Source organism: Protomyctophum parallelum (assembly GCF_964188405.1).
Source record: "Protomyctophum parallelum genome assembly, chromosome: 8".
Taxonomy (NCBI): Eukaryota; Metazoa; Chordata; class Actinopteri; order Myctophiformes; family Myctophidae; genus Protomyctophum; species Protomyctophum parallelum.
This window is the reverse complement of record NC_139703.1, coordinates 40155325-40170324: the sequence shown is the minus strand read 5'-3', so window position 1 is coordinate 40170324 and position 15000 is coordinate 40155325. Positions and strand designations below refer to the sequence as shown.

Sequence of the window (15000 nt, the reverse complement as noted above, 5' to 3'; positions counted from 1 at the left end):
GCTGCAATTCGAAACTGGCCTCTGTAAAATCTGAATCCCCCCCACCCCATTTTCCCTCACTGTATATTGTATCTTTTCCCTTTTTTGCTTCCCATTATGATGAATTACTGTTCTGTTCTTTAGCTACATAGAAATGTCTATTTGTATGACTCTAAATGTTTGTATGTCTTTAAATGTTTTGATGAATTGAACAATGTGGACCCTGTTGTAAACAAGTGTAATGCTTAATTGGGTCGTCCACTCACAGTTGACAGTCTTTGTATTGAGTTTGTGCTTAAAATGTACTGTAAATTCTACAAACTGTTAATAAATATTTCAATCAATCAATTTCAAAGCTTTGTGTGTGACTGTGTGTCTCTTGCACGGAATGTGACGATTTGATTGGCTGAGCACTGTGTGAGATTGATTGATTGATTTAAAATGTTATTTCACAGTGCAGAATGGGGTACATTTAAAACGAAAGCACAAGTCAATGCAAAAACGGTCTCCACCAGGCCAGGTCAGGTTGTGGCCTCCAGGTGGCGCTATAACCTCGGGGCACAGGTCTCCACCAGGCCAGGTCAGGTTGTGGCCTCCAGGTGGTGCTATAATAGGCCAATGTGAAAAGGGTGCCATATTTTGTTCTTACGCCATTGATTTGGATTGGATGATTTGAGGCATTTTGTTCCCAAATGTGTTTTGCAAAAGTCCACCTGTTGGTGGCGCTATAACAGGCCAATGTGAAAAGGGTGGGATATATTCCTCAGCCTAGTAGGAAAGTATGTGAAAGATTTCACGTAAATTGCACGCTGTGTTCATGATTTGAGGCTTTTCGTTTCAAAAGGGCCAATCCTGCAAAGTTTGAAAGCCAATGTTAGCCAATTAGGATGGAATATGAAATATCGGACAGATCCATCTTGAACACATGACTATAGAGATAGTGTGTAACTATTTGTGGGATTTAATCCCTTGTTTGAGCCGAATCTGGGTTTGCAAATGGTTTGTTAAACTCCCTCTTGTGTTGTGGGTGTGGACTTCGTTGACATTAAGGAAGTATCTAGACAGGTAGGTACATGGGTATCTTGGTGGTGTAAGCCAATCTTGTAGACCAGACCCATTGCAAGATGCTGTTGCGAAGTGACATCGGCAAGGTAAATGCCATTGTCTTTTAACTTGAACAATAGGCTGGAGGTGTGAAGTCCACTCCCATGGGGGGGTGGTGAGGGGAGGGTCGCAGGGACCGCAAAAGAAAGTTTGTTATCAGCGAGCCAGGTGCAGATTTGAGCCACGGACCATCATTTGAAATTTAACCTCTCAGACCCAAAACGAAAGAATATTTTGTTAATTGTTGCATACGATTTTGTCCACATTTCCATGCTGTATTGATGTTGGTATACCGCATGGAGAGACAACAGGCTAACATCGATCAAAATAACAATTACTCTACACATTCTCTAATTATGTAGACTTCATAAATTAAGTAATGCAGATGTTTAACAAGAATTTAACTCTTCAGAGCGTAAAATTTATTTTCATTTTACACTCTCAAGAGTTAAAGATCTATAAGGTAAGGGTCCATTTGGTTACAAACTCTCCATCATTTAGCTGGGGACCACCTGGATCCCCCTCAAGGACCACTGGTTGAAAACCACTGATGTAGAGGCATTTTAATGACGTTAACAGTTTCCGTGCTTTGAATGGATTACTCCAGGTTAATGTCGCTGCCATATCGGACATACGCGACTTTTGTTTTATGTGTTTAATCCGCCGCAATGTAATAATTAAAAAGAAAATCCGTCTTCGCCGCGGAGAAAGAGAGTAGATGCATCTGTTTTGATGAGGAAACGGAAATCGTCACATGCTGTGGGCTGCTAGGGCTTCTGGGAAATTGAGGCCAATGAAAACGAATGGGGTTCAACGCCTCATGGAGGAGGGTCCTGTGCTGCGTCTTCCGGGTGTACCAAGATGGCGGGTGGTCCAGCCGTTCATAACAAACGGGGGAAGCTTTTTTCACTCGATTTTCGCGGATTAAAAGCCCAAATAATTCAGCGTATGCTCTAAAGGTAATACAACAATCTCGGCAGTGAAGGGGGGTTGATTAAAAGTCTGGTAAATTGTTTTCCGCAGTCAAACTGTTAATGACATAGTTCAATGTTGAAAGTTGAGAGTGGTATTCCCCTTTAATACAAATAGTCGTAGTTCCATCATTTTTCAGTGTCTCTGTAGAACATTGCAAATATGTACATTTATGTACATTTGTGTATCTTATTCACATGACATGCAGTACTGCTATTAGTACTGGTATAAATACACCAGTACTGGTAGTAATAGCAGTAGAAATATACCAGTAGTGCAAAATTTAAAGTACAAAACAAGTGTTCTATACAGGCTTTCAAAATAAAATATACACATATTCTTATATTCTTATTATAAAAGACGAAAATAAAAAACATGAGAGCATAATGCATTTTGTGTTGAATGTATACACACACACACACACTTTGTCCCATGTATTTGTTTTATATAATTATTAAATCAAAAAGGTTAGTTGATTTTCCCTTTTTTAAATGTTATTTATAGTTTTAAAAACAATTTCCCCTTATTCCATTATTGCTTATTATAAAAACGTTTTTAAAATATATTATAGTTCTAATATAAAACTATATTAGTTTAGAAAATTACATTACAAATATTTGTATTTAATAGCCCTCTTTTGACTAACAAATATAGTAAAAAAAAAAAAGACATTCCCTCCTCCCCCACCCAGAGTGGATGGACTGACTTGGACTGACTGTGCTATATATATTTATTATTTATTCACTATTCATTGCACTATATGTTGTCTTTGCACTGTCTTGTCCTGTTTTGCACCTGTCCTAACGTAACTGTACTCTGCTGTCCCACCAAACCAAATTCCTAACATGTTTGTTTACATGTCATGGCAATACACTCTTCTGATTGATTGTTTCATTCCTGGTTGCTCTGCAGTGCGTCTGTCTCTTTCATTCCTTGTTGCTCTGCAGTGCGCCTGTCTCTCCCTCATGTCTCTCTCATTCCTTGTTGCTCTGCAGTGCGCCTGTCTCTCCCTCATGTCTCTCTCATTCCTTGTTGCTCTGCAGTGCGCCTGTCTCTCCCTCATGTCTCTCTCATTCCTTGTTGCTCTGCAGTGCGTCTGTCTCTCCCTCATGTTTCATTCCTGGTTGCTCTGCAGTGCGTCTGTCTCTCTCATTCCTGGTTGCTCTGCAGTGCGTCTGTCTCTCTCATTCCTGGTTGCTCAGCAGTGCGTCTGTCTCTCTCATTCCTTGTTGCTCTGCAGTGCGTCTGTCTCTCTCATTCCTGGTTGCTCTGCAGTGCGTCTGTCTCTCTCATTCCTGGTTGCTCTGCAATGCGTCTGTCTCTCTCATTCCTGGTTGCTCAGCAGTGCGTCTGTCTCTCTCATTCCTGGTTGCTCTGCAGTGCGTCTGTCTCTCTCATTCCTTGTTGCTCTGCAGTGCGTCTGTCTCTCTCATTCCTTGTTGCTCTGCAGTGCGTCTGTCTCTCTCATTCCTTGTTGCTCTGCAGTGCGTCTGTCTCTCCCTCCTCCGCTCTCTCCTTCTGCTGCAACTCCTTGTACTTCCTCTTGAAGAAACCCAGCTGAGAAACATAGAGAATGACATACATTAATATTGAATTAATCATATAGAATGACACAAACATATAGAATGAATAAAATCACACCTGTGTGAAGTGAGGGGCACTAATATATTAAAGTCTAACTCATGTTGATTAGGTGATGTAATGGTGATGTAAAACAAACGGTGCAAACACAAACATTAAACGCCATTAACAATAAAGAGACAATATGAAGCTATAAGTGTGTATCCTAGTGTGTCAGTAAGCCCTGCCTTCACCTTCCAGAGAGCAAGGACCGCCATGGCCAATAGGAGCAGACCTCCGATGACGCTGCCCACAATCACGCCCACCGGCACCTCAGACTCCGCCCCTGGCTTAGTGATGGACAAGCCCACCTACAGAGAGAGAGAGAGAGAGAATGAGAACAATATATTTGCTGTCTGGGAGAAACCACCTAACTCCAAAATGTTCATCTTTCAGGAAATGAAAATAAAGAAGAAACAAAACATCAAGCTCAAGTAAAGTTAGGAGGTTCTTGTTGAAGCACAAGATGGCTAAACGGGTGGAGTATGTAGGTAGCTGGTATGGCAGATAGTTTGAGGATCCAATGGAGTTGGGAGGTTTTCGCCAAAGCGCTTTTTAATACTTTCCACTTAATAAAGGGGTGTCAATAGCATTGATTCATGAACAAATAAATTGGAGTTAGGTGGGGTTTTCTTCTTCCGGACAGCATCAATATTCAACTCCTGCCGACAGTTTGAGAATCACCATTTTATACTTTTATACTGTCATGGCCGCGGGAAGATATTTACAGTAGGAGGTGCTGAACGTTCAGTAGGGGCGTGCGCGCCGCAAAATGTGTGTGCACGCACCTCGTGCACGTGCATTTTCACGTGGAAAAGTGGCTTTTACTTTCCCTCTCCACACGCATGAACAAACTGACACAGGCAATTAACCAGGATAAGGAAATCTGCTTTGATTAAAATTATTATTATTTTCCCCCTCCTGTCCGAGGAGGGTGTGTGTGTGTGTGTGTGTGCGTGTGTGTGTGTGTGTGTGTGTGTGTGTGTGTGTGTGTGTGTGTGTGTGTGTGTGTGTGTGTGTGTGTGTGTGTGTGTGTGTGTGTGTGTGTGTGTGTGTGTGTGTGTGTGTGTGTGTGTGTGTGTGTGAGCGCATGCGTGCTTGTGTGTATACTGGGTGTCTTACCGTTATTTGTGGGTGTATCACGATAAGAAGTTCTGGTTGTTGGGTTTCGATAAGAGCTGTGCTGGTCAACTCAATGGACTCAAACAATGCCTGAAAACACACACACACACACACGGCCATGCATGTTTAATCCTGTTTAAAATAGTTATATGATAGTGATAATAAAATAATGTGTAATGTAGAAATTAATTACGGTGGCAAAGGTTCCGTTCCAGATTCTGGTGTTTACGGAGATGCTGTACTTCCTGTTTGGGCTCATGTTCTTCAGGACGCATTTGATTGGTCGACAGGTGGCCGTGACACAGTCCTACGAGCAGGGGATTGGTGGAGGGAGGATTCACCAAATTAGTTAATTTGAAGAAAAATAAATAATACTGAAATTGTGATTTAAATACACATTTACATATATCTTGCCTGCTACTACTACTACAAAAACGCTAATCCACGCCTTTGTTTTTTCTCGGCTTGACTACTGCAATGCACTTTTTTCTGGACTGCCTAAGAAAACAACTGACAGACTACAACTTGTCCAAAATGCAGCAGCCAGAGTTTTAACTAGAACTAAGATGAGAGAACATATTACCCCTGTTTTGGCTTCACTGCACTGGCTTCCAGTTGTTTTTAGGATTGATTTTTAAATTATTTTACTTGTTTATAAAGCTCTCAATGGTCTCGCACCTTCCTACCTACATGATTGCCTGCCTAAATATGTCCCGAACTGCCCCCTAAGGTCTTCCACTGCTGGCCTGCTCGCTTTGCCTAAAGAAAGGGCAACTAAAAAATACGGGAAAGCAGCTTTTTGCTTCTACGGGCCGACGGGCGACGGCGTGGAACAAACTCCCACTGTACCTTTGTCAGGCAGCCTCTTTAGACATTTTTAAAGCACAGCTCTAGACCCACTTCTACACCCTGGCTTTTAATTGATCTTTTAATTTTTTGTTATTCATGTCCTCACTGTATTGCATTACTGCTCTTGTTTTTTTTTTATGTTTTTGCCTTGCTTTTATTTTATTTTTTCTCCATTGCTCTGTAAAGCACTTTGAGCTGCATTTCATGTCATGAAAGGTGCTATACAAATACAGTTTTATTATTATTATTATTATTATTATTATTATTATTACTACTACTACTACTACTACTACTACTACTACTACTACTACTACTAATAATAATAATAAAACTGTACTATGGTTACTAGCCTACTACTACTACAGCTACTACTACTACTTTTGGTACTCACCAGCTGTTTGGTACCAAACAGCCGCTCTTTACTGAAAGAGGCGGAGCTGGGCATGGTGTCGATAGTGACATCACAGGTCACATCATCACTCTGGAGGCGGGGTGAGACAAGAAACACAGGTCAAAGGTCAAAGGTGTTCACAGGGTTCCATGCTCACTGGGGTTTTTTTTGTATTGTATTTATGATATTTGCGGCTCGATCAGGACCAGGACCTTTTTGTGTAGTAGACTCACTGGTTGTGTTAGTGCGCGCGTCGGCGCGCGTGTGTGTGTGTGTGTGTGTGCAAGTGTCGGCATGTGTGCATGTGTACGTGTGTGTGTGAGCACGTGTCGGGCTGTCGGCATGTGTGCATGTGTGTGTACTCACTGGCTGTGTTGCTACTTCAGTGAGGAAGAGGATGGGGTTTCCTGCCTCCGTTGAAGAAGGGAATGCAATAGATAGAAGACACTCATGAACAGGAAAATTACCAGTAGACACCTGAGAGAGAGAGAGAGAGAGAGAGTTATGCCGATATCAGACTGTAAAGATCGCTGCTTCTTCGCCTGGAAAGGAGCCAGCTTAGGTGGTTCGGGCATCCGGTTAGGATGCCTCTCGGGCGTCTCCCTAGGGAGGTCCTTGAGGCAAGTCCCACTGGGAGGAGACCCCGGGGCAGACCAAGGACCACGTCCCACTGGGAGGAGACCCCGGGGCAGACCAAGGACCACGTCCCACTGGGAGGAGACCCCGGGGCAGACCAAGGACCACGTCCCACTGGGAGGAGACCCCGGGGCAGACCAAGGACCACGTCCCACTGGGAGGAGACCCCGGGGCAGACCAAGGACCACGTCCCACTGGGAGGAGACCCCGGGGCAGACCAAGGACCACGTCCCACTGGGAGGAGACCCCGGGGCAGACCAAGGACCACGTCCCACTGGGAGGAGACCCCGGGGCAGACCAAGGACCACGTCCCACTGGGAGGAGACCCTGGGGCAGACCAAGGACCACGTCCCACTGGGAGGAGACCCTGGGGCAGACCAAGGACCACGTCCCACTGGGAGGAGACCCCGGGGCAGACCAAGGACCACGTCCCACTGGTAGGAGACCCCGGGGCAGACCAAGGCGCAGTTGGAGAATCTACTCACTGGCCTTGGAACGTCTCGGGATCCCCCAGGAGGAAGTCACTATAGCGTTGCTCTGGAGCTCTCTGGTGGAGCTGTTGCCCCCGCGACCCGACTACGGATAAGCGGGTTGAATGGATGGATGGATTGATGGATAAAACTAGCCAAACATTTTCTGTGACTACAACTACATAATAAATGCATGGTCAGAATGAACACCGTTACATCGATAGTAAAGTTGTATTTAGGTCCGATGTCGTCCAGGGTGGTGATGTCACTCGTCGCGTCGCCAGTCGATACGTAGAAGTTGAGGTTGGACTCCCTGAGAGAGAGAGAGAGAGAGAGGAAGACCAATGAACAAATTCTCCAGCTGTAGTACTAATGTTGCGTTCACACACGGGCAGATGAAACGATGCAGTCTACCATTCATTGTCAAAGGAAGCCAGCGACATGACGATGCAAAGATGCAACGATGCGTGTAGCTGCTCCAAATCAACTCACGCGTCTTTCATCGTTTCATCTGCCCGTGTGAACACAGAGACAGACAGACAGACAGAAAGACAGACAGACAGACAGACAGACAGACAGGTACCTGGATAGAGACAGCTCAGAGTCGTACATCAGAGGAAGGCTGAAAGTCACCTGGTTGTCAAGAGGCCGAAGCTCTGTGTCATCACTGTCAATCAATACATCAATCAATCAATCAACCAATCATTCAATCAGTCAGTCAATCAATGAGTTAACGAGCTGGTCAATATTTCAGGTGATCATTCAGACCTTAGGACGTTGAAGGTAAACGCTGCGTCTCCCCGCAGAGGTCGCTCGTCCACGCCGAGGTCAAAGTTCAGTGTGAAGGTCACCTGGAGGTCAGCGATGGAAAGAAGAGAAAGGGTGAATGTGTGCCAAGCCCCCAGAGAGGCCAAACTCTACTGGCCAAAGCTGGAACTGCAGGCACAGCTGGGGTTTAACCATAGAGTTATATATACACTGACTAGAGGGAGGACTGCCCCGCCCCCGTGCTATCCAATTCAATGGAAGTTGCTCAGTGACGTTTGAAGCACCCGGAAGACTGCCAGAAGTACCATTATAACCCTTTAATGGTTGGCTCGAGCGGAAGTTGAGAGCGGTCTCAACTTTGAGGTCACTTTTGCGTCATGTCCGTCCACCTCCGTGAACTTCCCGGGAACGTCCTGCAGTTCCAGCTTTGGCCAGTAGAGTATTGGCGGCTTCAGTGTTGGCCAGCCGCTGTGGGGGCCTGGGTTCAACACGGAGCACTCCTTTAACACTTCTGCATTTTGACCACCAAAAGGTTGATGGTCAAATCGGGAAAAAATAAGTAGAGCATTCTTCCGGGTGCTTCAAACGCCTATAAGCAACTTCCATTGAAATGAATTGTGGGGGCGGGGCTGTCCACTCTCTATGATGTGTGTCCTTGTAGTTTACACACAAATGAAGGAAGAGAGAGAGATAGAGACAGAGTACGTACCTCCTGGCCCTCCATTAGAGCTGGGTATCCTACCACACATGTCAGCATGTCAGTGACATCACACTGCACTACTGTAGCATCATGCTGAGAGAGAGAGAGAGAGAGAGAGAGAGAGACAGAGAAAGAGAGAGAGAGAGACATCACCGCTCACATCGCACGATTTATTTTAAGTCAATATTTCCCCGTTGATCCTAGAAGCACGGTAGACTTGCAAGACGTTTTTTAGAATCTCCTGTGAGCATCTGATTGGCCTCTGTGTATTTTGTTTTTGGCCTATATCATATTTGCCTGTACCGCGATTATTAATGAATACGGCCGAACCGGATGAATAGCCAAATGGGTCTGTTTCGGTGTTGGCTGCATGCCAAAAATACAAGCTCACAACGTTGTGTTGTGAGCTTGTAGATCGGCTGTTTTCGGAGCACGACACCCACACGTGTTTTAGTCTACATTAACACGGGTGCGTTTGATTTCACAGGCTTTGCTCTGTAGCCTATTAGTATGAGTCAGGGTTCCTTTGAGCTGTAATGTTTACTACTGCATATACAGAGTACTTACAGGCTGAGTAAAAGAGGAGTAGTACTGCATACAGAGTACTTACAGGCTGAGTAACAGAGGAGTAGAACACGTTGTTGGAGTACTCGGTGGTCAGGCGGACGTTGTAAGCCCTGTCCACCCGCTCGGCGTTGGAGACCGACACCTCGAAGGACAGACGGCGGTCATTGTAGCTCACTAGCAATGTTTTGGACGAACTGGAGAAAATGAGAAAAATCACACCTGTGTGAACTGAGTGGTGCAACTCCCCTCTCCCCCTGCCTCTCTCTCTCTCTCTCTCTCTGTGTAATTAGCACTAGGCAACAGTGCAGCACTATCTCTCTCTCTCTGTGTTTCTGGCACAACAGCGCCATTTTTGCCCCTACTGCTACTCATAGTCACATAGGTGAGGACATACTCTGAGGGACGGACGGACATTGCTGTTCCTTGGAGTGGTTTCACCACTCAAAAACATTATGTTTTTTTTAGGGCTGTCAAATGATTAAAAAATTTAATCAGATTAATCACAGCTTCAAAATTTATTTAATCATGATTAATCACCATTCGAACTATGTCCAAAATATGCCATGTTTTCCTGTTTATTGTTGTGGAAATGGAAATATAAATGACAGAAAGCGGATATACATTTGTTTTTGAATGATTTTTGTTTTCTAATGCATTTAGTATAGACATGATGTGATGTGAGCATTTGTAGGCCTAGCCTACACTTTGAGTTAAATCAACACTGGCTTTTGGCCATGTAGACTGCGGTCCCCCAGGAGGAAGTCACTAATGTTGCTCTGGAGAGGGAAGTCTGGAACACTCTGGTGGAGCTGTTGCCCCCGCGACCCGACTAGGGATAAGCGGTTGAAGATGGATGGATGGATGAATGGAGACTGGAGTCCCAGTCCAGAGATGAAAATCATAATAAAATGGCCTAGGCTACTTTCTATCAATTTAATTTGGGGGTCCTTGAAATTAAAATAGCTGAGAAGCAATGGGTTAAACTGTAGACTATAGTTAATTGAAATTCACAAAATACAATAATGGCACATAAGCATTTTTGAAAACAGGGCTTGGTTTAGAAAAGCCTATATTTTGCGCTAAAGTAATTATTGAATAACATATAAATGTAGGTTTTAAGGCTAGAATGGCATTGTAGTGGACTGTAGTGAGAGGCGAGATTGTCTCTCCTTCATTGCGGGACTGCAGGACTAGTCTGGAGATAGTTAGTCGTGAATCAGCTTCAGTCAGTGTTTTGGTTCGTACCTGGAGTTGCGCATTATCTCCGCGGTGCACAGCAGCACAGGAGAACTGTCTTTAATATATCCATGGTCGTTTCCAGTTGCTTTCCATGTGCGACACAAAAGTACCATGTGTTTGTTTTGGTAATAGCCTACTGCAGGCGCAGCCATGCTGATTCACGTAATCGCGTAGGACAAAACGAAACCAGCCGGACAAACACTAATGGCATTTTCAAAATGTCCACAAGTTGCGACGGACCCGAGTGATTCTTGCAGCGCGCTGATAGCTAACACTAGTAGTGTGTGTGTGTGTGTGTGTGTGTGTGTGTGTGTGTGTGCAGTGTAGCCTAATGGGGCTTTGCTAGGCAGACAAAGTAACGCAACAGAGTTACAGAATCAAACCACTTTGCAACCAAACTACAATACACAAGCTATCTCTCTGGTGTTGTTCAATCATGACTGTGTGCTACACAGTGACAGATTTGTTATGCTCTGGACGTTCCTGAGCCGCGCGCACGGGCGCATGTTAGGGGGAACACTAACATGCGTTAATTGCGTTAAATATTTTAACGCAATTAATTAACGCAATTGATTAATGCCATTAACGCGTTATTTTTGACAGCCTTAGTTTTTTTTGGTTTACAGGTCTCGTGGGTATATTGTCACTTGTCACAAGGTGGTATTTTCGGTTTGTGTGGACCCGTGAACATCTCTAGTTCATATCATACTTTACCCACCCAGTCTCTCTAGCCCATTTTGGGCGGGAACCCCTTTTGGTGTTTCAAACAATATGTTATAATTTAGCTATTGAAAAATAGCAGATCTACAAGCTCATAGCGCACCACCGAGTGGCGCGATACAAGCTTGTAGGTCTGCTATTTTTGAAAAATCGAAGAACGACTGACAGAAAACTGTCAGGATGTAGAAGACATTTTTAGAATCTGATCTCAACAAGTCCCAACAACATTTTGCTGCTACCTATAACAGAGACAAATAACACATCTAGATTCTTCTAAATAGTACCATTATTTACCTAGATACTCCTTTGGGTTTGACTCGGACAGACAGGTCACACTTGCACACGTCATCGGACCCACAATCCTTTGCAAACGGAACCTGTAATGACATTTATAGTAGCACATTTGTAGTCAAGTATTGTTGTGGAAGAAGGAGCACACTGTCCCTTGCTGCTTCAAGAGCTTTTATTTAGAGACCTGGGTATTTGTGACCTTCTTCGGGCATTCCTGATCCCTGCATTCCTATGTGTTTTTATCTTGCTTACTAAGTCACTCTGGATAAGAACGTCTGATAAGTGCATACTTGTCAATTGTACTAGTAGTACTATAGCTTACTTCAAAGTTCCAGGACGGTGTACTGTACTGGTCTAGAACTGGACTGGATTCTGGATCTGGCTGAGAGACTGTGACCTGAAGGGAGAGAGGAAGGAGAGACTCTGGATGCTCCTAGGAGAGGAGAGGAGAGGAGAGTGCATGTTAAACAAAACGGGAAGAGACAAACCTACAAGCCCCCCTCCCCCTCTCTCTCTCTCTCTCTCTCTCTCTCACTTGTGCGTAGACAGTGTGGGTGTGGCAGACAGGCGTCCCGTTCTCCAGATGAACCTGCACCTCCTTCCGCCGATCGTCCTCCCCGTCCAATGTCCCTCTGCTGTCCACCGTTATATTACACCATAATACTGAGACAGACGGACGGACAGACAGACAGAAACAGAGAGTTAGGCCCACTTCCAATGTCCCCCCTTAACCTACCTTCAGACCTGGACAGTTAAGGCTCATACATACTCCAGTTTTTGGTGATAGCTTATCACCGCGGTGTAGTTTTTAAAGGGTTGGAAAACTACACCATTACGTCAGTCGCGGTGATGATCAGCTATCACCGCCCATCTCTCTGTTTTTACTATCAGACAAGTCTTTTCACTCTGGAGCTATCACCCCGTTCACTGATTGGTCTAGAAGTTGGGTAAACCACAGGGAGGCGGGGTCAATCCTTAAGAACATCACCGCGAGTATGATGGCCTCAACTCTTATCACCAAAAACTGGAGTATGTGAGCCTTTAGAGCGCCGCATATATACATATGCAAAGACAAGAAGTTGTGTGAACGGGCGCATCGCGAACGGGGCAAATAGGCCGCTGTGAACAAAGTGAACTGAACTGACAATATACAAACCCTTTGCAAAGACATAGGAAAAGAAAATGCTGTACAGTAGCAGGAATTTGTTTAAACTGCCAAAGTTAAATTAGGGTGTGGATCTGTGTTTCGTCAGAGTATGCTTCAGGTAGGATATCTCGCCACGCTGGTGAGTTTTCAGAGAACCAACCAACCCACTGGAAGACACATCAGGCAGTTTACATGAGAGGTTCTTTTCCTGGCATAAGTCATCGGATGAGTCTTTACTTCCCATGGCTAAGTTAAGGCGATTCTTCTGCATTTCCTCGTTTCATTGTCTGCTGCGTTTTCCAGTCAAGGACATGGTCGCTCCTCTTCGAGTGTTCTTGGAGGAAGTCCGGAGACACGAAGGCGTACGCACACTCAGAACGTGAGACCTGGGTCTTGAGATATTGGTTGGTGGTCAAAGCTGCTGCTGCTAATGTACATGGACTGTAGATTGGACGGAGTTGGAAGGTCTCTTGTGGGCTGGAATATTTGACCATACTTATTATTACAGTAAGTTAGTTCCTTTCTCCCCCTCGATCTCTCACTCTCTCTCTCGCTCTAGTTATAAATCCCTCTATAAATCCCTGTCTCTCTCATCGGTCTGTGAAGTCTCTTAATCTCCTGGTCATACTCAGAATGTGACGTTTAAAGACAGCTCCACATTTTATCCAGGCTCCAGAGGACTACAATACCCAGAGGTCCAAAGGACTACAATAAATTATCCAGAGGTCCAGAGGACTACAATAAATTACCCAGACTAGAGGACTACATTACCCAGAGGTCCAGAGGACTACAATAAATTATCCAGAGGTCCAGAGGACTACAATAAATTACCCAAAGGTCCAGAGGACTACACTAAATTACCCAGAGGTCCAGAGGACTACATTACCCAGAGGTCCAGAGGACTACAATATATTACCCAGAGGTCCAGAGGCGGTGGATGGTCTGAATGTGGCGGTCAAACACACGGTCGCCATGGATACCGGACGGTCACTCAAGCTCAGCTTGGGGGGGTCGAAGGTCACAGTGGCCGTTACTACGGCAACAGGCCTTGACCTATCAGGAGAACAGAAAGGTTGTTTTGTTACCAGGTGGACCTATTAGGAGAACAGAAAGGTTACCAGATGGAGGATGACTACATAGAATGTTGTTACTAGTGCTACTACTATACAACTAGTACCTACTGCAGACAATACATCTGCTACAGAACCTGTCAAACAGGAAGTGGTGTTTTACCAGAGGTTGACCACTTTCCCATAAGCCCCTACAGTGACGTCATCGACCAGGTCACCGTTGAGGTCAAAGGTCGTGTCCAGTGAGCGTCCAAAGTACATCAACCCAGAGTCCAGCGTGGAACCTCTGATTTTCTGAAACAAAAAATAAACACCACAAAATAATATATCTTCCCGCGGACAAATAGTACAGTGGGCAGTAGATACCTGTCCATTTAAACTCTAGACGGGCCTGCCGCAAAGTTATTAGTGCAGCCGCGCCCGGCAGCTGGCGGAAACTAGAGTCCTCAACAGGCCCGAAAATTAAGGCCCAGCTAGCCCTACCTGCGCCCTCATCAAACCCTGTACACTCAAGACACTGCCCCTGCTGCCACCCTTATCTCCATATATATATTGATCTGACCTCATCAAACCCTATACACTCAAGACACTCCACATATGGCCAGTAATGATCTGACCCCCCCATTCCAAAGCGCTCGCCCAGCGGTCTGCTGTCACCCAGGCGGATGCGTGCATGACAATTATTGGCAATGACTAAATTGGGGAGAGAAAACGGGGTGAAAATCACCCCAAAAACCCCACCTGTGAGTACTGCGTCCTCAGAGTACTTTTGTCTCCGTTGTAAATGTAGATGACTCCCTTGTTGTCTTCCTCCAGAGGGGCTCCGACCACCACATCGGTGTACCCGTCCAGGTCCAGGTCCCCGGCACCGCTCAGTGCCTGCCCAAAACCAGAGTTCTCTGCTGGGGAAGGGCCAGAGAGGAAGCCCCTGTCTGTCAGCACTCCCTGGAGGTTGAGGATAGGAGATACTATTAGGCCAAATGATGCAGAAGTACTGAAAAGGTGCTATGTCATAATTCCGACCTCTCAATAATTCCGAACTAACACAATCCCAAACCCTATACTCTTAACGTAGGTCGCTAACCCTAACCTCAGTCTTAGATAGAACAGTGCTAATGAGGCTAACATTACCGTGCTAAAGGACAGCAGGTAGACGCGTCCTGTTTGTTTCTTCAGGGGACTCATGAAGTTTGGTGCAGAGACCAGTAGCAGGTCTGACGTCCCGTCACCGTCCACGTCCAGAGAACACAGGACACCACCGTAGTATGACCCCAACTACACACGCATGCACACGCACGCACGCACGCACGCACGTACGCACACACACACACACACACACACACACACACACACAC

General features: G+C 45.3%; 2 protein-coding genes across 2 annotated transcripts in view; one reads left to right on the top strand and one right to left on the bottom strand.

The window, feature by feature from the left end:
• The window catches only part of LOC310863616 (general transcription factor IIH subunit 1-like), a 143636-nt gene that overhangs the window by 118130 nt on the left and 10506 nt on the right, over positions 1-15000 (top strand). The window lies entirely within an intron of this gene.
• LOC310863034 (integrin alpha-2-like) overlaps positions 3520-15000 on the bottom strand; it is a gene marked incomplete at its 3' end in the record, with an annotated part of 21676 nt that continues 10195 nt past the window's right edge. The window contains exons 13-30 of the mRNA XM_083771157.1: positions 14777-14920; positions 14387-14590; positions 13809-13939; positions 13492-13628; positions 11964-12091; positions 11751-11861; positions 11432-11514; positions 9222-9372; positions 8621-8704; positions 7912-7994; positions 7727-7810; positions 7360-7456; positions 6404-6514; positions 6038-6127; positions 4991-5104; positions 4798-4887; positions 3870-3986; positions 3520-3612 (exon numbers count right to left, since the gene is read on the bottom strand). Coding sequence (XP_083627283.1) covers positions 3520-3612; positions 3870-3986; positions 4798-4887; positions 4991-5104; positions 6038-6127; positions 6404-6514; positions 7360-7456; positions 7727-7810; positions 7912-7994; positions 8621-8704; positions 9222-9372; positions 11432-11514; positions 11751-11861; positions 11964-12091; positions 13492-13628; positions 13809-13939; positions 14387-14590; positions 14777-14920 — 2052 coding nt within the window. The remainder of the gene's footprint in view (positions 3613-3869; positions 3987-4797; positions 4888-4990; positions 5105-6037; positions 6128-6403; positions 6515-7359; positions 7457-7726; positions 7811-7911; positions 7995-8620; positions 8705-9221; positions 9373-11431; positions 11515-11750; positions 11862-11963; positions 12092-13491; positions 13629-13808; positions 13940-14386; positions 14591-14776; positions 14921-15000) is intronic.